At 33.8% G+C, this 26,816-nt stretch overlaps 3 protein-coding genes across 5 annotated transcripts; 2 read left to right on the top strand and 1 right to left on the bottom strand.

Moving 5' to 3' along the window:
* Positions 1-432: 432 nt before the first annotated feature.
* On the top strand, positions 433-5,587 carry LOC105679484 (sorbitol dehydrogenase-like). Its single transcript, XM_012379543.2, has 8 exons — positions 433-719; positions 1,956-1,989; positions 2,469-2,629; positions 2,778-2,941; positions 3,147-3,331; positions 4,207-4,385; positions 4,557-4,678; positions 4,981-5,587. Exons 1-8 carry the CDS (start codon positions 666-668, stop codon positions 5,132-5,134), a joined length of 1,053 nt encoding a protein of 350 aa, XP_012234966.1. The 5' UTR covers positions 433-665; the 3' UTR covers positions 5,135-5,587.
* Positions 5,588-9,683: 4,096 nt separating this feature from the next.
* Nadsyn (NAD synthetase) lies at positions 9,684-26,591 on the bottom strand. Of its 3 annotated transcripts, none has more exons than XR_010888834.1 (13): positions 26,381-26,591; positions 13,736-13,944; positions 13,305-13,560; positions 13,042-13,234; positions 12,519-12,759; positions 12,202-12,438; positions 11,967-12,082; positions 11,571-11,875; positions 11,278-11,486; positions 10,948-11,173; positions 10,695-10,871; positions 10,069-10,301; positions 9,684-9,953 (listed from the first exon to the last, which is right to left on the bottom strand). XR_010888834.1 is itself a non-coding variant. In XM_012379540.2 (13 exons), exons 2-13 carry the CDS (start codon positions 13,879-13,881, stop codon positions 9,925-9,927), a joined length of 2,241 nt encoding a protein of 746 aa, XP_012234963.1. In that variant the 5' UTR covers positions 13,882-13,944; positions 26,381-26,591; the 3' UTR covers positions 9,684-9,924. The 3 variants fall into 3 exon arrangements, 2 of the variants coding, with proteins under 2 accessions (XP_012234963.1, XP_012234964.1); XM_012379540.2 differs by having other exon boundaries at positions 10,196-10,301; XM_012379541.2 differs by lacking the exon at positions 26,381-26,591 and adding an exon at positions 19,033-19,171 and having other exon boundaries at positions 10,196-10,301.
* Positions 14,954-25,715, top strand: LOC105679481 (cytosolic carboxypeptidase 2). The gene is made up of 15 exons (XM_012379538.2): positions 14,954-15,909; positions 16,464-16,684; positions 16,992-17,144; positions 17,567-17,880; positions 18,490-18,639; positions 18,706-18,817; positions 19,196-19,441; positions 19,617-19,949; positions 20,063-20,290; positions 20,760-20,851; positions 20,935-21,166; positions 21,874-21,985; positions 22,066-22,258; positions 22,369-22,587; positions 22,720-25,715. Exons 1-15 carry the CDS (start codon positions 15,837-15,839, stop codon positions 23,330-23,332), a joined length of 3,291 nt encoding a protein of 1,096 aa, XP_012234961.2. The 5' UTR covers positions 14,954-15,836; the 3' UTR covers positions 23,333-25,715.
* Positions 26,592-26,816: the final 225 nt, after the last annotated feature.

Genomic DNA, 26,816 nt, shown 5'->3' with positions numbered 1-26,816 from the left:
TATTTTTCGCAGGTGTGATAAAATCTCTTATTTTCAAGTGTCAAAATAATCATCTTGAAAAATATTCTTATTAAATTACACGCTAGAATAATGTAATCTGGAAAAAAGATTAGATATTATTTATTAGTCCAAGAAAATCCAGTCTTTCAAGTATGTAAATGTGAAAGGGAGACAACAATCAAGAGAATCCTCATTTCATTTAATCTTATCTATCCCATATTACGTCGCGTTAGCGATCGTGAAATATATGACTGCGGACATAGAACCAAACGATAGCGGGTAAAGAAAGTAAGATTGCATGTACAATGTAGATCGATTTACTAGTTCCGACCAAATACACCGTATTTCAGGGATGACATTACGTGACGATTGATAGTGCAGTTGCAAAATATGGACAAATCGGACTGTTTGATAAATCCGCACTCATCGAGAGACGTTCGCTACCACTGGTAATAGAAAAGACGGCCCAGAGGAGCAATAAAGCCATTGTGGTGATAGCGTGAAGCATATACATGTAACTGCGGCGCATGTATATATAGCAGCGAGTTCTCACTCGAGCACTAGTTCTCTTCTTGTTTCGCCCGTTTGCTTATTAAAATATTTGGAAGCACGGTTCTTCGACGCAAACGGATCATTATTGGAACGTTTTTCAAATCCGGTGAAAAATGGCTAAGGACAATCTCACCGCTATACTATACGGCATCAACGATTTACGTCTGGTTAGTATGAAAGCATGATGAACTTGTACGGCTGCGCTTGCTCATGCTCGAATCGAACGTATCACTTTTATGATCATCTTGATCAAAAATGTCGTTGAACTCATTTTTAATTGAAGCTAATAAGCAATGAGCCAATTGCTATCAGAATGTGTTAATAAATCTCTCTCATACATGTTTTTTCAATAGCTTGACAGTATGAAAAATTTATAGATTTTAGAAAAATACACTTTATATTTTTATTATAATTTTCTTTTTTTTTCTTGTAATATAGTACTTACAAATATTTACAAAGCTCAAATATTAATTTTTTTTAAATACAAAAAGTTTAAAATAGAAATATTGCAGTTAAAAGAACAAATATTATGTTAATTTTTTTATAGAAAGTAGAAATGTGAAAGTAGTCTAATGTTTTATTTGATTATTTGTCACAACAATAATGAGAGAAATAATATTCGTGACAGTTTAATTGCATATATAAAATTTAACGTTGCAGCTAATGTTAAATTTTATATATGCAATCGATTTTGTATATTTATCCTTTGATCCGCTATGTCGTAAATATTGATATTAACGCTTTACTTGTTTAATTGATTACGTATATTTGGATTTATAAATTAACGGTTTTTATGTTAATATGTTTGCAGAAGATTATTTTACATATTATTTGTGTTAAATCATTTAAGTATATTACTTTATTATATAATTAGCTCGACATGTTTTCGTATCATAGCGTGAGCAACAGTGTTTTGTACAATTTTATTTATTCAAAAGAACATAAATTTTGGAAATTAGATTGTTTTTTAGATTAATTTGTATTTTTATAAAATAAATTTATATTATTTATTTATTCTTTCAATATACCTATTTTTTGCAGAAAAGTAATATAACGAAGATAAATACGCTTTTACGTAAAAAACACAGAATTTGAAAAATTAGAAATTAATATATTAATTATAATAACACATTTGTATCATTTGTTTTTAATTAAAAAAAATAAAGAATTTATAAGTTACAAAATAAATTTTTTCTTCTTGCATTATCTATTTTTTAGATTTATATAACATAAAAATTTCTACTTGTTTTCTTTAAAAAAAAACAAAAATTATTTTTATCTTTTAAAATATAATGCATGAATACAAGATAGTAAAATCGAATATCATGTTGAGAGCGTAATTTGCATAGCTTTTTGTAATGTAAATGTGTGTTCTAATCAATTAAATGCGTATCATTTTTCAGGAGAACACTAACATCGAGGAACCAGGAGACGATGGTAAGAAGCGTTTATCTCTACCTTAAAAAAAGATTTTCTTCCTTAAAAGAAGTTGATATTGATAACATCGTATCTAAAAATAAATCATATACGAAATCAATGCGAAAGAAAATCATTTTGTTCAGACATTGCATAACACCTTGGTATGAAATATAAATCAATTTACATTGAGTGGTATTAATATGCGCGATGACGCACTCTTTAGAATAATATGTAATGCTGTTCCAGATAGGCACGTGGCTTGTGCAGTATTAAGTGAACAAAATTAATTTTTATTCATTGAAATCAAAGTTCTATTCATATTTAGATTATTAACTTGTAGGAAAGATTTTCTTTTTTTTCATCTTAACTATTAACTATTTATTTATGAATAAAGTTTAAATGAAGAAAGTTGAAAAAAATATATATAAAAAATGCGAGAAAAAGATAATAAATTATCTACTCTAAAAGAAGAATTAATTAATATTTTTCTTTTACAGAAGTGCTTCTGGAAATGGGATGCGTAGGAATCTGCGGATCAGATGTCCATTATCTCGTAAATGGTAGGATCGGCGACTTTATAGTGAAGAAACCCATGATCATTGGTCATGAGTCTTCCGGTACTGTCGCTAAACTTGGGAAAAATGTTAAGAATTTGGAGGTACGAATATCGCTTATGTTATGCATTTATGTATTTATTTATAATTAGTTTTTTTTACTACACTGTGATATAGCTAATATTAAAGAATTTAATATAATTAAGAAAAGATATATATATATATAATATATGATACATATTCTTTGTACAGGTCGGTGATCGCGTTGCCATCGAACCCGGTGTTCCCTGCAGGACTTGCACGTTTTGTAAAGAGGGACGTTACAACTTGTGCAAGGATGTAGTGTTTTGTGCTACTCCACCTTCGCATGGCAGCCTAAGACGTTATTACAAACACGCAGCTGATTTTTGCTTTAAGTGTGTTTAATTAATTATATATTTTGTTTATATACATTTGCATTATAAAACTATCAAGATTTGCATAACTCTTAGTGCATAAGTAGTAATGTAATGCAATAGGATAGTTCTATTTAAATATAATGTGATAATTTTATAGGAAACAATTTTTAAAATGTATTACAAATTAAAAAATAATAACTTTTGTATTTATTTTTTGCAACAGGTTACCTGATCACGTAAGCTTAGAGGAAGGAGCACTTTTAGAGCCGTTGTCAGTAGGAGTGCATGCTTGCAAACGAGGCGAAATCGGAATTGATTCTAAAGTATTAATTCTGGGGGCTGGTCCCATCGGTCTAGTGACGTTGTTAGTAGTCAAAGCCATGGGCGCAAACAAAGTGGTTATCACGGGTATGTGTTAAGGGTAAAACGGAAAAAAACAAAAGAGAAAAATGTTCTACTCAAGCCTGAGTTTGAACGATTGTTTATCTCTATTTAGCCAATTACGATTTTTCTTTCCAGTAGTCACTGCAAACAATTGAAAAACGTTAAATAACGTGTTGATTAATTTTTATTTATTTTTGATAGAAAATTTAAAAAAGTGTCTTATCGTTAATTTTTTATATAGTAAAATCTAATCTAAAATCTAATAAAAACTAATCGCAGCAGCACGTTGTGTTTCTGAATATATCTCCACATTTGATTAAATGTTATATTTTTATGTGTGTGCCATATTTGTGTCTGCAGTATTTCTGATATCAGTTTTCTATCGGTTGCAAAATAAAAAAAGCTGATATAGAGCAATTATCACCAGTAAGAAAAATCCTAAAGTGATTGCGTTTGTAGTATTGCGATAATGAAATTATACATGGAATTTTACATGGAATACATCGCAATCTGTTCACGAATGATAACTAGTTATCAAGTTACATAATTACCGCGTAAGAGAAAAATATTTACATTACGCATTCGAGATATGGAGACTATATTGCAATCGATCGAGATGCATTTTGCGTGACAGATGCTACTTGTGGAATGAGAATATGCATTGTCGAAATCACGCATTCACAATTTGTTGCTTGTTGCGCAGTAGATGTTTTTTTATTGCACATTTGAATTATTACACGTAAAGCATAGAGTGCTATTTTTTTTTAATATATATGCGTTTCCGTCTTTTGTAAATAACACAATATGTTTTACAAGTAACACAAATCTTTCGACGATTCTGAATGTAAACCGATAGAACCTGTAAAAGAGATGTAAGTAGGCATGATTTATGTTTATAGATATTGTAGAAAGTAGACTGAAAATGGCAAAGAAACTCGGCGCTGATGATACGTATCTGGTACAAAAGGATAGATCGGAGAAGGATACAATAGCTGATATTCACGCAATTTTTGGGGATGAACCAAACAGGACAATAGATGCTTCTGGTGCACAAGCATCGATTCGTCTGGCAATTCTTGTGAGTTTCAAAATATCTATGTGATAACATTAAACACACACACACACACACACACATACACACACGCGCGCGCGCGCGTATTTCTTTTATATATATCTATATTTGTATAATTATATCATAAATAATCTGTATTTATATATGTATATTATAATTTATATCTTATGTTGTCAGGCAACCAAATCTGGTGGAGTCGTGGTATTGGTGGGAAACACTGCTCCAGAAGTACAAATTCCACTAATTAACGCACTAATTAGGGAAGTTGATATCAGAGGTATCTTCCGATATGTAAATGAGTAAGTTTTAATTAATTAATAGGACTATAGATTATAAGTTCAATAGAAAAAATATAATAATATTGAAGTCTTATGCCAAATAACATAGAAAGAAAATTTCAATTCTTCAAACTAATTATTATAGGAAATAATCACATCTCTAAGAAAATTATTATTAAAAGTTGTATAGTTTATATCTATAATTTAATCTATTCTTCAAATTTAATGAAGATATATTAGTGTATTATACATTACTACATTTCTACTACATTTAATAAAAATGTATTCTTCGCATGATAATTTAATATCTTTTCAATTTGCAGCTATGACGATGCATTGAATCTTGTTGCATCTGGCAAGATAGATGTGAAGCCATTGATCACTCATAACTACAAAATAGAGGAATCCAAGGAGGCCTTTGAGACCAGCAGAACTGGAGCAGGTGGAGCTATTAAAGTTATGATTCACTGTAAATAATAAGTGAATTATAGAAGGATTCTGAGTGTCAGAATGTCAAATGCAATCATAATTTTCTGCAAAAAACACTATGTGATAAAATTATAGATTGTAATATGTTAAACTACATAATGTTATTTGAAATTTTTGTGTAGACAGTAAGCTTTAACTTGCTTGTTTACATATTATCTCGTATCACAATATGAAATGTTAATCTATATGTGATGCATATTTTATGTCTTTTTGATAAAAATTACAATTTGCTTGAATACCATGATTTTTTAATATCATTGTACAGACATTGTATAAATATGTATAATACGTTATATTATAGAATCAATGGCTTAGAAGAATGGTGATATATTCGTAACAATTGCTAAATTTTAATGACAATAATAATGCTCATGTTTGTTTTCTTAGAATAAGAAATATATATTTTACATATACGAACAATAAAGTTTTATTCTGGATAAATCTTTGCACAAAACTGATATTTACTAATTATTATCATTTTCTTTGCCTCTTCGAGATATTTTAAACAAATTGGGATATTTTTTATGTACTTAGAGTATTTTTTTTACCATTGTAAGTTTATGCCCTGATGGAAATAATTTGTTGAAAGTACTATGGAATCGATAAAAAGTAAAATGAAAGTTTTTTAAAAATTACTGAATATATTTCAAAATGAATCATAATTTTTCGTATGAAAATTTAATGTGATGCTATAAAATATAAGGAAAGTGAAAATATACTGCCAGAAAGTAATAAAAGAGTTTTGAAATAATTATCATTATGAAATTTACTGAATTAAACTGAAAACTGTTACTGTTTAATGAAAAATTGAAATATTTATGAAATTAATTAATGGATTTAATTAAAAGAAATTTTCAAATACATTTCAGCAAAATTTCGTTATTTTTTCAGAAAAATATTTCGATCAGAGTGTACTTTAGAATACAAAGTATTATATGTAAAAAGTTAATAACATTTTGTATATTGTATATATTTTTATAATAAATAAATATGTCATATAACTTATTTATAAAACATGAAATATAAAGGTATTTTTAGTTTTTTGCATGTATTATTTGTAAGAAAATCTTGATAAAAGAAACAACAATAATTTTGTAATTTGCAATAATCTTTTCAATATATACTTTTTTTAAATACTTACAATTAGCCTTATTTTATGCGTTTACTTTGGTATCTAAAATACACATCAAAATATAAAATTTATTTTTATCACAGTAGAAAAGAAATATGTTATAATATATGTTATTATATATAATGTTCAATTTTAACAGTTTTTATTGGACTGTACTTTAGATAATATTATATTTTGTCATTTCTCTCTGTTATAAGACACAATGTTTCTTTCCAACTGTAACAGAAATTAATTTTCAATTTTAATATGTATTTTAAATACCAAGTTAAGCACACAAAATAAGGCTAATTTTAAGTATTTAAAAGAAGCATATATTGAAACAGATTATTGCAAGTCGCAAAATTAATGTTGTTTTTTTTTATCAAGATTTTTTTACAAATGATAGACACAAGAAATTAAAAATATCTTTATATTTTATGCTTTAGAAATAAAAAATGTGGCATATATCATATACATTTCTTGTAAAAACAGTATACAAAATGGTGTTAATTTTTTATATAGATATTTTGATATGAATATAGATAATATGGAGTACATAATATACATAATATATATATAAAACACATGACGTGATAAAAGTATTTTACAATAAAGAATAAGACAAGCCAGAGGCGGTCTATCGTGTACTGGCGATGTAGAATTAGAAAAGCCGGAGGCGTAATTGCATGAGGTTTAGACACATCCCCTTTTATGTAAATCGAGATGTCCATTCAAGCATATAAAAGGAAGCAAATCCTTGCAGGAGCAAGTCTTGCGCGCATTCGCGATCTGACAATATCTAGTTAAGACAACTGTCGCATGACTGTTTGCGAGACGTCTCGTCGTCATCATGGAAACTTGGATATTATTATCTATCTTAGCTGGCACCATCGCTATATACCACTGTTTCTTTAAGGGTTTAAACTTTTTCAAGAAACATGGAATTCTTCACATATCATCGTGGCCTGTTTTGGGTAACATGGGACCAGTTTTTCTCCGCCAATTGTCAATGGTCAAACTCAGAAACTTAGAACTTAGAAAAATCTATAATATAAATCAAGACGCCAAATATGTTGGTTTCTTCGAATCCAGCGCGAATCCAGTAGTGGTGATTTGCGATCTGGATATCATCAAGTCCATCAGCGTCAAAATTTTCGAGATGTTTCCCGATCATCGCAACTTTATAACTGAAGATAATGAACCTCTAATTGCCAAAACTCTTTTTTTACTTCGCAGTGAAAAATGGCAAAACGTGAGAACATTATTGAGTCCAGCTTTTACATCTAGTAAAATGAAAGTTATGTTCACTACTAGATTCGTGTTGTCGAAGAAACCAACATATTTGGCGTCTTGATTTATATTATAGATTTTTCTAACAAGCTCGACCATTGACAATTGGCGGAGAAAAACTGGTCCCATGTTACCCAAAACAGGCCACGGTGGTATGTGAAGAATTCCATGTTTCTTGAAAAAGTTTAAACCCTTAAAGAAACAGCGGTATATAGCGATGGTGCCAGCTAAGATAGATAATAATATCCAAGTTTCCATGATGACGACGAGACGTCTCGCAAACAGTTATGCGACAGTTGTCTTAACTAGATATTGTCAGATCGCGAATGCGCGCAAGACTTGCTCCTGCAAGGATTTGCTTCCTTTTATATGCTTGAATGGACATCTCGATTTACATAAAAGGGGATGTGTCTAAACCTCACGCAATTACGCCTCCGGCTTTTCTAATTCTACATCGCCAGCACACGATAGACCGCCTCTGGCTTGTCTTATTCTTTATTGTAAAATACTTTTATCACGTCATGTGTTTTATATATATATTATGGCTGCGTTCCCATTTCGTCTCACTCAGTGCAGTATCCAGTGGCCGCCATTTTGCTGGATACTGCACTGGAGAAGCGGTCCCAATTTACTGGACTGGCTAATGGTTAGTGACAGTCTCGCACACGTATTAGCTCATAACCTAAATAAAATTGTTAGTTAATATGTAAATAGTGTTGAAGCAATTATTGTTAGTAAAGATTATTATATTAGTAAGTAAATATTTCAATTAGCAATGTATTAATAAGTGTTAGCGTTATTTTTAAATATTATAACGACGATTATACCGATTATTTGCTTGTATAACTTCACATTTAAAAACAATAAATTATTGTATATAATGTTTATTGTATATAATTATTGTACATAATTTTATTTTTTCAGTACACATTGATTTTTTTTATTATTATTATTATTATTATTATTATTATTTATTATTTACATTTCCCGGCCGACGACATTCTGAACGAGGTACGATTGTCACTAGCCAGTCCAGTAATTTGGGAACGCTTCTCCAGTGCAGTATCCAGCAAAATGGCGGCCACTGAATATTGCACTGAGTGAGACGAAATGAGAACGCAGCCTATGTATATTATGTACTCCATATTATCTATATTCATATCAAAATATCTATATAAAAAATTAACACCATTTTGTATACTGTTTTTACAAGAAATGTATATGATATATGCCACATTTTTTATTTCTAAAGCATAAAATATAAAGATATTTTTAATTTCTTGTGTCTATCATTTGTAAAAAAATCTTGATAAAAAAAAACAACATTAATTTTGCGACTTGCAATAATCTGTTTCAATATATGCTTCTTTTAAATACTTAAAATTAGCCTTATTTTGTGTGCTTAACTTGGTATTTAAAATACATATTAAAATTGAAAAATAATTTCTGTTACAGTTGGAAAGAAACCCACCACTCACTCGCATACACACCTACACGATACATGTAGCACACACATGCACGCACACACATGCACGCACACACACGCATATGCACGCACAGGCATGCGCACCCGCTCCGTACTCCATACCCGCCATATTCAAATAAAAATTATTTATCTTGCGTTTTAAACAAAAACAAATGTTGGAATTATAAATTTAACCGATTATTTATAATGTACAAACGACGTACAAACGATTAAGCACGATAAATTCATAAGTTATAGTTTACGTGACGTAATTGCGACATAGGGGGGGCTAACTATCATTGGCACAGTTACGAAAACTTTGTAATTTTTTTTTAAATTAACGAAAAATGTACAAACGATAAAAATCATAGTACATTCATGTACAAACAATGTACAATCCAAATATATAAATGTTTTTACGATTTGCGTTAAAAGGGGGGCCAACTATATAGACCTGTTAATATGTCTTACGTTAGTGGATCAGATAGTTTTTTTATCAATTGCGAACATAGTGCGCTACTGATAAATAGACATTACCTTAACAAATGTCTGTAATAAAACGTTACTTTGTTTATTTGTTTCGTTAATAAAAATATTTAGTCCACAATTTTCAAATATCTTTATTACAACTATATCTATGAAATATATGAGGATCAAAAATCACACATTAGTTTTCTTATCATTTATTCTTTATTTTCTAAATTTTTAAGTTTTATATAATTTTATAGAATATTTTCCAACTTTTATAAAATATCTGCTATTTGATTTCGTTGCTCACAAAAAATTCCTAAATGCTAATATTAGAGCAATTGCTCGATAATAAAATCCACAATCGCACAGAATAATTCGCGCCCAGCTTGTCATCTGATGCAGCGCTGCAATATCAAAATGATAAGAGTGCTACGGCTACGGTTAAACTACTACTCCAGGATGCGTCTTATCTGCAACAGAGAATGATGCCGGTGATGATTGCCTTGATAGAAGCAGCATGAAGCGCAGTGGTTATAGTCGCGCAAGAGCTGGTTCGAAATTTCAAGGCGGGTCATTTCAACCTGCCTGTGTGCAGCTCCGAAGATGGGTGCTTTCACCGGCGAATTTTGGCGATTAGGACGATTTCGTCAGCCGAAATGCGTTGTGCTTGACGTGCTTCGTTTAACGCGTGCACTTTGTTTTGTTTACTCACTACTAATTACGGAGCTGAATGTAGGCATGTGTCTGGGCTTGGCAAGCACTTTCGGCGCAACCTTACGTGGTCCGGATGATTTGTCTTCGCTGCTGAATCGTTTCACCTGAAAACAGTTTAGCTACCATTGATACAAAATTGTAGAAAAAAAAACCCATGTTCAGAAATTAGCAGGTGTTATTACCTGCTGCACTATCCGCATTATTGACTATTCGCTTGCTATCCTTTTTCATGTCACAAACACCTCTTAACGTTTTATTCAGCTTTGTTTAATCAACGAGAAAGCTATCAGTAAGAAAATTCATATTTTGCGAGTCATCCTACGCACAATACGCCAAGTTCTATGGTGCATGTAAAAGCTCTTTTCACGAAGCAATACTTTTTCACGTGTGCGTTCTAATCGCGATGTTACTTCAGTCGCCCGACGTTTCTTCTCATATTCCGATGTTTTAAAATTCGAGGTGAAATGAGCGTCGACTTTCTCTCGCATATTTCTCACCTGTTCATCGATTGCCGCAAACTGCCACTTCCAGGAGTGATTATATAGAAATGGACGGTGGTCGAATCGATTGTCGTCGGGGCTATATGTTTCCGCATGGCAAGATGGAGTCAATATCGTCATTTTGTGACGATTTATCGCGTAACATCTATAGAAGTGTTTCACCTTATCAGCAACCTAAAATGGAAGTTTTTTTTTAATTTACATGAAAAGAGATTACACACTGTCTTGCTAGAAGCGTTCAAATACTCACTTCTTTCGGAGTACAATGATCCCACATGTGCACAAGTCTGCAAAACATGGAGAAAGGACCGGCACAATTCTGCTTTCTAAGTCGTCCAAAAACCGACAGCTCCTTATACGTCATACCCATATCCACTTCATCCAATTGCGCGAGCTGTCCCGCTTGCAGCGGTTCCAATTCCGCCGTAGGTGGTGCTTCCAGGATTCCGTCTAAAGCGGATATTCCGTGTTTGCGTCTGCAATCGAAAAATGAGCCATAATTTTCATTATATCCTAGCTTTTACAAATATCTTCTTGGTATTATAAGAAATATACATCATTCGTCAGTCACATTACACACCTAAAGTACAGAAGAAACTTCTTCAAGTCGTTCTTCGCAATGCCACCGATGGGATTAATATCAGCACTGCTGCAGTCGTATTTGGTGAGATAGCCTCGTAAGGCTTCATCCACGTTACCGCTTCCTAGTACTAAAAGGCCACCTGGGCGGCCTCTGACCCACAACATTAATTGAGCGAATAAATAAGCGATAACCATTCGTAATCGAGCCTGAAGGTAAAACATACTAAGTACAGAGGCATGTCATTTCGGTATTAGTGAGTTTTATATCAGTCTAAAATGCCAAGCAATTACCTGTACATTTTGCAAGGCTAAGTTCTCTCTAGGAGATCCTCCTTGTACTCTGAATTTCGGTGTTAACTTAGTAACATGTTGGAAAATCCCTAAAATCGCGGATATCGCAGTGTCTATGACTATGCCATGATGATAGGAGCCTATTTGACTGGCCAGCTCGGCTGCCCTTGCCTTGGTCTCCGTCGATGAATTTTCTGTCCCCATGTAGCACGTAACCAGGATAGTGTTGCACAATTGTTTTGAGTCTACTGGTATGTATTCACAGTCGCCAACAATCTTCCTGATGTCCGCCAAAACCTGCGCGTCTGAATGAGAAATGTAATGAAAATATAACATAAATGCAAACTTGAGATTTGGAAGATTTGCGTAGCGGAGAAAAAAAGTGTTATTTCTTACCTCCCTTACTGACCGACTCGACGATCATTTTGCACATGGAATACACTATGCACGCTGAAGACGACGAATCGACACCACCGCTCAATGGTAAGAAAAATCCACCTTGACAAGATCGTCTAAAATGTAAATATGAAATTATTTCAGTAATAAATAGATACTTGGATAAATACAGCATTTTTTTTATCATTATTAAAAAACGATGAACTATTAAATGTCCTAAAGATCTCATTTGTACCTTAGATAATCCCATAACCAACAGGCAGGTGCCATCGCAATCTCTTCTTCCGGGGTGTGGTATACAAGTTTTGATTGCCCGTCGTCACCGTACACATCCTGAACTCCGTCGAGCGGTCGATCCGGCGGATTCGAGATAAGATTCTCCGGCGTAAGCGCAAAGTCAACTTTGACGCGCGGATAACTTTGCGATGCAGCCGCCGCATGTGAGCGCGATCTGATACTATTTCGATAGTTCCTACAAAAAAATATTACAAAATGCATTATACTATTTTCCCTTCTGTTGCTTCTAGATATTATTCGGAAGTAAATTAAAACCTTATATCCTCGAGATCGAACGTGGCGACTGTTACTTCCACGTCTTCGAGAGCGAATTGCCTTCCGCGATTTAATATGTTGCCATTGAGCGTAATGCTGGAGCCACCGTTGAAATAGAGTCTTCCACCGTCACATCCGCGTAAATTACTGAACATGTAGCAGCCACCGGCTTTGAAAGTGGCCGATTTAACAAGATCCACAGTTACGTAGGCTTTACGTAACTCGAAATACGATCCGCTTCCTTCCCGATGAATATTAAATAGCAATTTAAGATAAATATTAAAATAAACATAATCCTCTCACAAAGAATAAAATTAATTCTTTAATAAAAATTAATCTTTAATACAAATTAAAGAATAGAATTATTTAGTGTTAATTTTGGTACACTTGGAGATGTATATTTTTGGTAATTAAGAAAAAAGAAAAAAAAGAGAAAATCTAATCTAAAATATAATAAGTCGCCGCAGTTTATAAATCGATATATAACCAATTTATCAAGTGCGCTTCGCGGCAGTAATATTACCATTCGCAATGATTTCCACGCCGTCCAATGACATCGGAATATGATTACTGGCTGGATGCCAAAGTTCTTCGCATATTTCGAAACCGATGCACGTGTCTCTGGTTGCAATAACTGCGTCACCGAATGGCACTATAGTCTGGCCGGTAATTTGTGATATCATGCGCGGTAGGAAGTAATCCTCAACTGTACGCTCCTAATGTATAAAAATAGATTATTGTATGCAAAACACTTTGACCGATTACAGCATAATGTCTCATCATTACCTTCGTCCAAGGAGAGAACCATCTGCTTTCCCGATAATTGCCGTCTTCGCATAGCCGCATTTTCGGCCGGATTAGTAAAATCCGCCGATTCAAGAAAGCCACTCTGCAATTATACGTCACATTTTTATGCATCACCGACATGCCTACGTCTATCAATATATCTTCGCAAATGCTGGATTTTAGAAGGCTCGCCAAAACTTCCCAGCTATGCAGTAACGTGTCTGACTCATAAAAGTGATCTTCGCAGCTATAACCACTGTTGAACAAATATTTAATGATTACAACAAATTTAATATAGCATATATATATATATATATATATATGTTAAAAAATCATAGAAAAATTATTAATCTATAAAAAAATGCTATTTATAATTTTCCCAAGATGTTTATGAGCAACAAAATTAATTTTCTTAGATGAAATTTAATTACCAGATCTCGAGCTCCGGTCCACTCCTGTAAGTAGCGCCAGCATTTTTCGCTTCTTGTATACTCTGCAAAATTCTCCTCGTATTCCCGTCGAAGTCCATTGCCCACTGGTTTAATGTGCAAACGGCGACAGTCACCGTACGTCCCATGTTGATGTAAATTCACGATTCTTCTTAAACGATTCTTCTTAAACTTTCTGCAAACGTTCTTGTCTGGAATAAATAGTTGTGAAAAATCGTTTGATCAATTATTGCTTTCAGAATTCTTATAGCAATAATAAGAGCAGAGAAATTAAAAATTATCACACAATATTAATATAATTCAAAAATGAATAAATTTCAACGATATACATAGAATGTCTTCACCAAATAAGCGATATGAAGTTGTAACATGAGAAGAATTGGCAATTTAATTTGCAAACCGCATGAATGCCAACACTACCGTTTCTTATACGATTAGTATCCGTATTATCGCGATTGTTAAACTGTTAAAAGTCGGCGATTGCGTGTGCGCTGTGATAGAATTTCTGGCGATAGTTTGCCAGCTAATTCTATCAATTGGAATCTTATCGATCGCTCCAGGATGATAAACTGAAACATTCTATTCTCCCTTGGTCTGGTATGCGTTGATTGATCAATAACCCGGAAAACCCGGTACTGCCAGGTAGATTATTTTCTACTCCTCCCTCCGTCCGTAGCAACTCTTATAAACTATTTTCTACCACTGAAATAATTCTGTTGCTATTTTTGAGAAATTACTTCAACACATTTACCATGATTTTGTAATATCGACAAGTTTCAAAAATTAGAAAGATAAATATGTTAATGAAGAAAATAAAAGGCAAAAAATTTAAAACATCTAGACAAAAAAAAGATACGCATATAAATATATTTGAAATTTGCAAATCCATTCTCCTATTATTAACAAAGTTGTTATTGACAAAAGTACTGACTTTTATACAAGCTGGACATTAAAATATGATATAAACGACACATTTACGAGGAATTAAAATTAACGCAACCTTGCTTCAAATATCGCTTACTATATAGATCCACCAATAAACTCTCTTTGGATTAACTCGCTCTTAATTATTCTTTAATTATGTCTTGCGTTGGACGCAAGTTTCCGTCGAAATTTTCCGTGTTGATTGCGATTAACGAGAGCTTATATTACTTCGCGCCGCTTATAATACTTGGAAAACGTCGATAGAACATGGAGTTACCGAACTCGACAAGATATTATGTCGATGAGCCACGCCGACGGCCTTCTGCAATGAGAGCGGTTAACGAACAATCGTTTGCAGCGTAGCCCCGCCCACGATTCGCGACGGTTGTCAGGCAATCATCTGGGGAACGTTTCACTAAATCTCTTCAACGGGCCAAATCCCTCTCCGCCAGGTCGAATCTAATCAAGCTCCGTGAAGCTTCCAGTATAACTTACACTCTCTTCTTGTCGGTATCTACTTCTGTGAATTTGTCTACTTGTCTTTGACACCTTCGGCTTATGTCATTTACATAATTTCCGCTCTGCTGTGACGCATATATTAATTAAATACGCATATATTAAAGACGCATATAATAAAACATTACAAATGCAAAACAAATAATATGGTAATTTTTTCTTATACATTAAAACTGCATATAATTGCATATAATATTTTCCAATTAAAACTGTAATTTGTGGTAATAAAATTGCTATATATATAAACATGTAGATATATATTTAAGTTTAATTTAATAAAATTCTTCTTAGGGCGTTAAAAGTTCTCACATTAATAGTTACTCTTCAATAATAAAATAATTTCCTCAGTGAAATGACTGCTTAAATCTCATTAGTCATAATCGTGAAAGGACATCGAGAATCTAAGACACACATCTGCCGTGAAAAGGAGTGCGAAATATCAGTATGAAAATCACGGGAGCGTGAATTGACGAAGATGAAGAATCCGATTGACAAGTATTTCCTCGGGCAGAAAGTATCATCGAGAAAGGATTATACGAATTGGGATGTGAATGTTAAGAGCGGAAGAATATCGCCGATAGTCGCCACTGACGATCGTGATGAACAAGACGAAGATGACGAAACTGACGAGAGATAACGAAAGATGATGGAAGCGATGTCGAGCAGCAGAGTGCGAGAGCTTCAGGCCATGCTATTTCCGATTCAACCTATACCAGGTAAGAAGAGATAAAAATAATTACCGAGTGATATGAAATTAGTAGCAGAATTAAAACTGCTACCAACTCGAAAAATTCATTTTCATTTCAATGCAAATGATGAATAATACGTATATAACAACGTGACAATGAAAGAGTTAGCGAGGTCGCGAAACTACGGGCATTGCACCTTCGGACATCGATCTCTCGTGTGCGACTTATATGATCACATTTTACTTTCTAGAATGTAATATCTGCTCGCCAAACCCATCATTATAAAACACGTTATCGTTATAAGATAATTTAGTTCGCAAATTTGTGTAATTATTCAGAATTCTTGTCGATTACAAGCTCTTCATTGTTTCAATAAAATTGTTTCTAAAGCTCACTTTTAAATCGAGAACAAGTTTTGAAAACTTTTCTTATAAAATATAATGGGATATTCAAAGAATTAATTCTAAATTTTTCTTCAAAATAATAGAAAATAATCAAAGAATTAATTCTAAAAGAATTAGTGTAACATTCGATTTTTCCGACAACGACAAACAAGGAACGAATTTTTTTTAACGATACAGGTGGCATGCTTTCTGATCTAGCATCGCAAGAATTGCAAGTGTCTCAGCTAGATCGTTACAACTCAGCTCTAAGACGGGATGTGGAGTCGGCGTTGTTCGCGATACCTTTAGGTTTGTCTAGACATCGATACTCAAAGGAGACTCTTAGGGCGGTTCTCGATGCACGCTGCATGGTCGATGGAAGTATTCAGGAAGCAGCCAGATGGCCAACCGAATGTCAAGTAAATATAACATTATGTAATTTATGTAATCAATTACAAAAAAGTAAAAAGCTTAAGAGCCAACAGCTAGATATTGGTGTCAAAATTGTGTTTGCAATAATTAACAAATGATCGATCCTTATAACGTCAAAGTTAACCTGATGACAAGCCGAAAGATTTGTTAATAATTATTGCAAATACAATTTTGATACTAATATCTAGTTCTTTTAAGCCCTTTATTTGTTTTATAATTGATTATATTAAATTATCGGAGCCTTGTTTACTTTTATTGATGTAATTAATTAATTAAGGCGATGGTTTTTTTCAGGTAATCCCAGAAAGAATTCGCCACATAGAATACAATCCTGCTACACCGGAAATCTTCTACGTTCCAACCGGAAAGGAGCCAAGACCAAAACCGATCAACGACGAGCTTGGAACAGTAATATTTCGCTATTGTCCAACTAATGTTACCAATTATGTGAGTTGGTTTAGTTAAGTGATATTCTTCGACTATCTAAATCTTTCTTTATACTGTTTGAGTGTGTCACGAAATGCACCAATTAAAAAAAAATTTGTCTTTTAAGGCTCTTCGTTAAATAAAATTAAAAACATAAATAGAAAGCTAACAGAGAGCCGAGCCAAGAGTTTGTGCTCATAGATTTATTGTTTACAGTTGGACATTAAGTTTAAATAATTTCAGATTTAAATAATTTGAAATTATTTAAACTTAATGTTCAACTTCGTATTCGAATTTGTTACTGGCTTACATTACTGTAAACAATAAATCTATGAGCACAAACTCCTGGCTCGGCTCTATGTTAGCTTTCGATTTGTTTAAAAAAAAAATTGTTTATTGTTGTTAAAAAGGATTTAAAAGACAAAGGTTTGTTATTTTTACAGTTTAGCCGATCTTGCGTGGGTGGTAGCACAATACTACCATTCCCCTCAGAATTCGCCGACGAATCGACCATTTCAAGTACTAAGGAAGGCACTAACGAAAACGATATTTTCTTTGTCGCTGAAGCGTCTCGGCTGAAGGAAAACAGCACGGATTTGCGATTCGAGTCACGATTTGAGTCTGGAAACCTCGGCAAAGTAGTGAAGATAACCGACACATATTATCAGCTCTATTTGAGAAGAGATCTGTACACTCAAAGACATACGCAATGGTATTATTTTAGAGTATCCAATACGAGAAGCAGAATTACATACAGGTAAAAATCCGGCGCAAAAATTGATCAACTGCGTTTAAAAAAAAATTGGAAAAATCTAATAAATTGTATAAAATTCTCACAATTTTAAATTAAATAACATGTGAAACAGCACAAAAACTACGACTAGATATTATGTGTTAATCTTTCTTATCGCAAGAAAGAGATTGACTTGTGATCTCACCGTCAACAAGTACAGATAATTTTGAATCTCTTATTATAATGCAACATCGCTTCAGCAGTAATCGTAAGTCTCACTCAATTTGCATGTTTAAAGGTTCTTGATATGAATCAAAAATAACGTTTTTAAAAAATTGACAAACTTTTGCGTTTAAAACTTTTAATCTAATGTATTTCAAATATTATAATTAGTGATTCTTTTAATTTAATGTACACTGAGGATGGTCGAATAATCGATCGAAACGTTTATATTTGTATTCTCAAAGAGACATTTTTGTGAATATAAGAAAGATTGACACATAAAATATACAGTCACAATTTTTGTTACCATTATTTAATGGAAAAATCTAATTTGTTTATGTATAAAAAACAAAATTTATAATATAATACGTAATCTGATGACTCCTGGCCTTCAAGAAAGTATGATTACAGATTCTCAATCGTGAATATGTGTAAAGATGAAAGTCTCTACAATGAGGGACTCAAACCTCTCCTCTACTCCACCGAAGACGCTCGCATTCGGTCTGTAGGATGGAGAAGATGCGGCGACAACATCACGTATTACCGAAACAATGATTCATCGTAGGTATTGGATGTTCCTCAATTCTTAAAACCTGCGACGTGATAAATTGCACGAAATAATTGCAGAAGCGACGAGGAAAAAGAGAAGCACACTCTTACATTTAACATCTCATTCCCTCACGATCATGACATCGTTTACTTGGCGCATTGCTATCCTTACACATACACCGACCTCCAGGTATGATGATCACGGTATCCCAAAAAGTTGCATCTTCAGTCGTAAATAACATAATAATCATTAATAAAGCGTAAGTAATATTTGTATTTCATCGGAGAGCTGCACTGCCGTCAATTTCCGTCTTCTTACAAGAAAGCAAAAAAATGTGGTTGAATTAGAATGCGTAATTGTTGCGCGGAATGTTCCCATGGTCATTACAAATGCATATCACTCACGGAATAAAGCAGTATTTATTTCACGTTCTGCTGCCGGAGGTTTTATCGCGATTGCCATCGGAGCGTAAACGATTCTCAGCGTGCAATTGTGCTTATCGCGTTCCATCGTAGATTAAATCTCGGTCTCCCACTCAGTCTCTAATTACGCGCGTAAACATGGCAGGAATATCTCGGGAAGATCGTGGCTGACCCTGCGAAAACAAGATTCACCAAGCTGCGTCTTCTGTGCCGCAGCCTGGCCGGAAACGGCGTGTATTACTTGACAATCACCGCGCCGACGCACGACGACGAGGCGCGCAAGAAAAGGGGTGTCGTTATCACAGCCCGGGTGCATCCCGGCGAGACGCCGTCGAGTTGGACGATGAAGGGCATCATCGACTTTCTCACCGGCGACACGAATCGGGCTAAAGTAAGTCGCGTTTTCTCAACAGAGATAGATAAATATTCACCTAGAATGTGACTTGGCAGCGAGAAATTAAAAGGGAATCATCATTACAATAAGACTCATTGACAGTAGAGAAGTCGAAGTAACTTGCGTTGGAAAGCGCTGAAATTTAACGATATACGCCACGTAATTGTTATAGGAACTCAGGGAAAGATTTGTCTTCAAATTGGTGCCGATGCTGAACCCGGACGGCGTGATAGTGGGCAACAATCGGTGTTCCCTGTCTGGAAAAGATTTGAATCGGCAATATAGGACCGTGATGCGAGAGAGCTATCCGTCTGTATGGCACACGAAACTAATGATCCGGAGGCTTCTCGAGGAATGCGGGGTGGCGATATACTGCGACCTTCATGCTCACTCGAGGAAGCACAACATATTCGCCTATGGCTGCGAGAACAAACGAGCTGGATGCAACGGAAAACTCTCGGAACAAGTGTTCCCGTTGATGCTTCATAAAAACGCAGCCGATAAGGTGACACACAGATGCGCGGAATAATCTAAAAATTGTCAGCTTAATTTAAAAAACAGGCGTTTTGGTAAAAATCAATTTTCGAAAGACAGAAAGTTTCTCTTTTCTGATTTCAGTTCTGTTTCGAGAATTGCAAGTTCCACGTTGAAAAAGGAAAGGAAGGTACGGGCAGAGTGGTCGTATGGTCGATGGGTGTTCCAAACAGTTATACCATGGAAGCTTCTATGGGCGGCTCTAAGGTTGGCACAAGATGCGGAACTCATTTCTCCGTTCAAGACTACGAGCAAATCGGCAAGGCTTTCTGCGAGACTCTTCTCGATTTTTCGGATCAAGATCCCACGAAGGTTGCCTATTCAATTAATATCTTGACTGCGTTTCCTGTATTTCTTTGGAAATCATAACTAATCATTCAAATATCATTAAAAACTTTTCGTTAAATTCACAAAAATCCACGTACAAACAATAAAAATAGATAAATATTAAATAAAATCGTTGCTCAGATTTAAACTGTAGCTCCCAAGAAAATACAGAACATTAATATACTTATGAAATGTAGCAGTCAAAGTGATAAGTCGAGTAGTTTTTTCATGAATCTATTCAAATAAATAATTTTTCCACGCGCACTTTCTCAAACGGACTTAAACAATAGTAAGTGGAATCACTGTCTTACATTGAATAGTAGAATATCACCTGTCTTTCGAGATTATTTAGAAGCATACTCGAGAATTACTAGGATCGAAAGATCCTAAATAGAAATTATATTTCCAGATGGACTTAAACGTATCTCAAAACGAAAACTCGATGGCTTGGTAGGAAAAACTACGGAATAAAATCATAGCTAGATTGGCGAAGGAAGGATCTAGCGCTGAGGAGCCTATCAATATCGATTTGACCGACTATTCAAGGTAAGTTTTTTCTAATAATATAATATATTATTTATCCTACGCTTTTTTTCAAATAACTTATATGATTTAATAAATGCAACTAGCGACGAAGGAGATGCTTCAGAGGAGAGCTTCTCGTCGGAGGAGGAAAGGACTGAGTACACGGATGCTGCGTGGTCCAGTGAGGATAGCGAATCTCTGACGAGTCGCCATCGTTATCTTTGTGTGCCTCCACCATCACCAACCTTCGTTCCACCGAAAAGTGTCGGTCTTTACAGAAGGAGAGCGAGAAGAGACATTGCGGGAAGGATTTATCTAGAGCGCAGGAGAAACTTGGTATTTATCACTATTCTAAAGTCAATTTGACAAATATGAAGATTGTACGAAATCACTATCGAAAGATGTATAGCAGTTTAAAAAAATCAGAATTTAAAAATTGCTGGACTATGGATAGAAATTTTTCATTTCTACAACTCAATCGTTATTAACTTTATCAATTATATTACAGATAAGGAACTATTTTTATATTATTTTTTAAAATCCTGATTTAATTTCTTTCTTTTCGGATAACCCGACATAACATATTAGTGTAAATAACATTTCGCGAGAGGATTTAACGACTGGGACTCCGTACAAAATTTTCACGAGCTGTGAACGGAGTCCGCAGCGAGTCATCCAAATAACGAGACAAAGAGAGAGAGAGAGAACCAAAAAAGTTTAGAGGTTTAAGTTTATAGGAGTCGGTGAGCCCGAGTGCGGTGAGGCTAAGGCAGTCAGAGACTATTCGAGATGATTTCTTCTATTATCTGTTTTTTTTTTCTATAATATTTAATAATCAATTCGGTGCGGCGAATACTTCTGTGTACACGTTAACGATTTTTTAGGTATACGTTCGTAATAGCCTTGACTTGCAACTAACTTATTGTAACGAACAATTCCATCAAATTATATCTTTCCCTATTAAATATGATTTTGTGTTAATCATTTAAACATCTTTTCATAACCAAAATCCTGCAGAAATATGATAATTATGATATTAACAGACACAACGAACAGTGATGGACCTGCCGACTACGGATCCAGGTAGCGATCTATGTGATCTGACCGATTCGGCTGATGAAGGTTTCATTCGAAGCGAGGAAAGAGAATACGAAGGTACATTTACATAGATGTTTAACAATATTGAAATAAATTATAAATCAGTATGTGTATATGTATGCATACTGGTTTCACAGTTGAATGGAAAAGCACACGAGAGCATCGCGAAGAAATCATCGAACTCTCCGAGCGGGAGACGACAGAGAAAGAGGAACGGCAAAACAAAACGTTAATTTTACCGGAAATCGTGAGACCTCGCAGCGTGTCGTTCGGGGAGTTGCTGCCGCGCAAAGATCATCGAAAGACTTGCCAGCGACCGCGATGTCTTCGGTACAATTTAATTCTTGTCCCCCTTAAAAAACTAAATAAGCATCGATAAAAATAAAGTATTCGAGCGTGTGTATTTATACGGAAAATTATTTAATCGACTGTTTTGCCAGAACGCTGCGGAATCCGTCACCGGTCTCGCCAACGAGTCAAGAGGCGAGAATTAAACTGACGTCATTGAGACGGCAAATTTGGATGGGCGTGCCGCCGTGCGCTGCCGAGGGTAGCGACGCGGGACGCCTTGTAGACGAGTTCGTTAAGACGCCGTTGAGCTGGGGTGTCTCCAGACACGCTCTAATGCACTATCCCACGGACCGTGAGGCCACATTAAAGTAAGTTTATTCTCCACTTGTTGTACATACCATAAAATAATTGCATTGGCAATCAAATACAATTGGAATGTACATATGTATATAATTTATTATAATTAAAATATTTTATTAATCCTACTATTATCCTTGCAGACCACAATCCAAGAAGGTGCAGCCGCTCGCTTACGACGAAGACAAAGAGGACGCAAGAAAGACGCGGAAGTCGCGACGAAAGCGGCAGGGCGTTGCGGAGAACGCTTCTCAATTGAAGGAAGCCGTGCGAACGGATGTGCCGAGATCATCAAAGAAGAAAAGCTCAAGGATTGACTGGCAACGGGCTGTGAATTTCAACTCCAGGGTTAAGGACGCGAAAGGCAGCAGAACCGCTTTCCTAACGATCGAAGCGGACTCATTGAAGCTGCTAGCCGCTTCGTCAGCGACGCTGAAACCGCCGCAGCGATCACGTAAGCTCGAGTCGCGGAGGAAGTTCCGCGGCATCGGCACAGTCGCCACCACCTGCGTCAGCGTGGCGAAAGCGGGCGTCATGAAATCGACAAAAGCACCGCATCAAAGACGATCGTGTCACCGCGATGGCTTTTGCGAAAGCACGACATCTGATGACACCTCATCGGATTCGGGCAAACCAAAAGTTGTAAAGAAAAAGCAGAAAAAGAAGAAGAAACAACAATCAAGAAAGTCTGAAAACAGGGGAATAGCACAGAGCAAGCGTGCCTCCAGCGCCAAAACTTTGCGCAACAATATTTAAAGTCTATTTTAAACAATGTGGGAATGTTTTAGTTATTAATATTATTTATCTACAAACTTTCTGATCAAAAACTGGAGTAAATTTTTGCTTATAATTAATAAAAATGTCCAAGTATAGTGCAATTTCCTAGTATTACAGAATGCAATTTTCTTATCGCAAAATTGACGAGAGATGGTCTATATAAATTATTATGGGTAAGAGTTCCATATGCGACCTAACCCCTAAGTTGATTTTGATCAACTTTTACAGGCATGTAGTACGTACTAAATGTAGTCAAAATTCAAAATGCTAATATGCGGAAACGCCTAGTTTCCGAGAAATTTAAATGTAAAGTATCCGGCTGGATTTTTAAGATTTTAATATGAAAAAATGGTTAGATTTCCAAAATATTTTGCTAAAATGTTTTATTTTATAAATATTTAATTAGATTATAAGTACCAATGAGTTAAAATATTATTAAAAGCAAAAAAAAATACGAAAAATAAAAACTCATTTTCTTACGTTTTTACACATAAGCAGCATCTAAACAATAATAAAAGATAAAAACTAATAAAATATAACCTAATCTGATAAAATATAAAAAAAACAAAATATTTTATAATATATATAATTAATATTAATATTAATATTTTATATATATACATATATATTTTGTTCTAAAATGCAGAAAACCAATATTCAAATACAATATTAAAAAAACAACAAAAAATCAAAATATAATAAACAAAAAATACAAAATATAATAAATACAAAAAAAAAAAAAATTAATTGTTCATTTCAACATTCAGAACATTTTCTTAATATATTAACATTTATTTATTTATGTGTAGTAACATTTATTTATTTATTTATGTGTAGTAACTTTCACGCGTGGACGGGAAAGGGGCTCCGTCTGGGGCTGCACCCTTACCCCAAAAAATTTTCTAACCTCATCTAACCGAAGGTTAATAGGTTAGGATAACATTTTCGGGTGTGGGGATGCAGTTCCTTCCTCGCCCACGCGTGAAAGTTGTAAATTGACAAAAAAATCTAATATTAGTTCACAACACCTATAGAAGAGCATAAAAATTGTGGAAATGAATGAATTGTGAATTGTGTTATCTCTTAAACTAATTCTTAAACTCTGTTACCTTGCATAGAGGTCTATGGCTAAACTACAAATTCATTTTTAGTATATAAAAAGAGTTCAATTTAGTTTATGTTATGTAGTTTACATTAGATTTGATTATATTCCATTATAGTTTTTAACTATTAATATGAAACGTTGATTATGTGTAAAAACGTAAAAAAATTAGTCTTTTTTTATTTTTCGTATTTTTTTCACTGTTAATAATATTTTAACACATTGGTATTTATAACCTACTAAAATATTTATAAAATAAAACATTTTAGCAAAATATTTGGAAAATCTTACCATTTTTTCAGATTAAAATCTTAAAAATTGTTAATCCAGCCGGACTCTTTAAATTAAAATTTCTCGGAAACTAGGCGTTTCCGCATATTAGCACTTTGGATTTCGACTATATTTAGTCAGTACTATATGCCTGTAAAAGTTGATCAAAATCGGAGGTAGGTCGCATACGGAACTCTATATGTAACAAGTACATAGAAAAACAATATGATAAAAATATGACAGGAAAAGTTAATTCATTAATCGAAGTATTTTAGATGATGTGAAAAACGTTATCTAATATTAAATGTAATATTATACAATTATTGTATAATTAATGTGCGTAGATATTGTGTGTAATAGCATTTCTCTTATTTAATAACAAAAATCTATATATTTGAGGTTTATCTTGATCTAAAATGGTTCGAGCGTTAATTAATTTTCTTAAGAAATCATTCAAATTTATACTATTTGTACTTAGAGACTTCATAAATATAGTTTCACAATTTCAACAATATTGACTTATTAATTACTAAGATAGTTAACTTCAAAGTAAGAACCTTTTATACAGAATCTTATGATAAAAGTCGATGTTACATTTAATTATGTGCTATGTGTAATAAAAAAACTTACAGTTTTGATAAAAGTAGTTAATAATAAATAAATTCGTAATAAAGCTTTTAGAAAAAAATTACAATAGTTTACTTGTTAATTATCGAGAAATTAAAATTTGAAATTTGAAGATTTTTATTACACCACTTAATAATGAAGCATTGATATAACAATATGACAACATTACATTATTGTGACATACAAGGTTAATGTAAATGCGCACTTTTTTATTCATTTTCTGTTATGTCTCACTTTCGTCGACATATTTTATATTTAAAAATATAAAAAAATTACATTTACAAATAGAATGTATGATCACAATACTTCACCTTACAGATTAAAAATTCATAAATAAATCAACACATATCACATTTATAACAATGCATAGTTTATAATTTAATACACATATCAAATATAGCATTTCAGCAATCATAGCTAAAAGTTTCGTGTGTATAAATAAGGATTTCTTAACCTATTATCCCCTTATAAAAGTATTATTTTTAGTCAATATTGTCACGCTCGAACCACCTTAATAATCAAGGTGAGCCTTAAATATTAGAAGGTTTAATTAATTATAAAATTACGAAGTCTACTAACTTAAATTAACATTAATCGTAATCAATTAAATCGTCTATCACTGCCTCTATCATAGAAAATATACTGAAGTAGAAAGTAATAAGGAACAATTACAATGATAATTAATCAATGTTAAAAGAAATTTTAAAAAATTAACAGCATACACGACCGTATAAACGACAATTTCACATTTGCCTCAACTGCATCAAAATTAAATAATCGTACCACGTGTTCATGATTGACAGTGTAATGTCACCATGACGACACGAGGGCGAAAGTAAACAATTCACGGCCTACAGCGCATCCAATATATATAAGATCAATCACGTGATGAGCGAGCAGATGTACCGTTCGTTACTGATATTATGTTGAAACAGGTCAACAAACTGGGATCCTTTTGATGAAAACGCGAACTGACATTTACTGTAACGTGAGTCGACGAATGATTAAAAACACAAAATTATGCTTACCTTTGATAACCTAGATGTTCGTCAAGAAATAAGTGCAATGCGATGCATATTCCTTATTACTTATTTCGGAAATTAACTGCAAATGTAATCGGAAGAGATCGCAGCACGCTACACGACACGATACACACCGGTTTATGTTTTTCGTGATACTTCACGATATTTGACTTCGTGAAAGAGAAATACAATCACGTGAAAGCCATGCAGCTTTATGTCGCCATCTCACGGCAGCAACAAGTTCTTGCGATGGCGGCAAATTCGATCTGTTAAGGTATCTTTTCATAGTGACGCTCGACGCTCTGTTTGAGCGTCTCAAAATGGGTTATATAATCGGAATTGACGCTGCTGTATCAAAACGCTCGTGAAAAGAGATGGCAGCGTCGAATTTCATTAAATTTTAGGTGATATTTGTCAATATACGTGTCACGCTTGGTTAAAT

The sequence above is a fragment of the Linepithema humile genome, chromosome 2, assembly GCF_040581485.1.
Source record: "Linepithema humile isolate Giens D197 chromosome 2, Lhum_UNIL_v1.0, whole genome shotgun sequence".
Classification (NCBI taxonomy): domain Eukaryota; kingdom Metazoa; phylum Arthropoda; class Insecta; order Hymenoptera; family Formicidae; genus Linepithema; species Linepithema humile.
Note: the sequence above shows the minus strand (reverse complement) of the source record. Positions and strands in the feature narration are given on the sequence as shown.

Bases quoted from the DNA above. Each gene is read 5' to 3' on its own strand.
- LOC105679484 (XM_012379543.2), top strand. From the start codon at position 666: ATGGCTAAGGACAATCTCACCGCTATACTATACGGCATCAACGATTTA. The intron at 1,990-2,468 runs GTAAGAAGCGTT...TTTCTTTTACAG, and splicing joins CGAGGAACCAGGAGACGATG to AAGTGCTTCTGGAAATGGGA. The intron at 3,332-4,206 runs GTATGTGTTAAG...TTATGTTTATAG, and splicing joins AAACAAAGTGGTTATCACGG to ATATTGTAGAAAGTAGACTG.
- Nadsyn (XM_012379540.2), bottom strand. From the start codon at position 13,881: ATGGGACGTACGGTGACTGTCGCCGTTTGCACATTAAACCAGTGGGCA. The intron at 13,561-13,735 runs GTAATTAAATTT...TTTGTTCAACAG, and splicing joins GGACCGGAGCTCGAGATCTG to TGGTTATAGCTGCGAAGATC. The intron at 10,302-10,694 runs GTGAGAAATATG...AACTGTTTTCAG, and splicing joins TTGCGGCAATCGATGAACAG to GTGAAACGATTCAGCAGCGA.
- LOC105679481 (XM_012379538.2), top strand. From the start codon at position 15,837: ATGATGGAAGCGATGTCGAGCAGCAGAGTGCGAGAGCTTCAGGCCATG. The intron at 17,145-17,566 runs GTGAGTTGGTTT...TTATTTTTACAG, and splicing joins CAACTAATGTTACCAATTAT to TTTAGCCGATCTTGCGTGGG. The intron at 17,881-18,489 runs GTAAAAATCCGG...GTATGATTACAG, and splicing joins AGAAGCAGAATTACATACAG to ATTCTCAATCGTGAATATGT.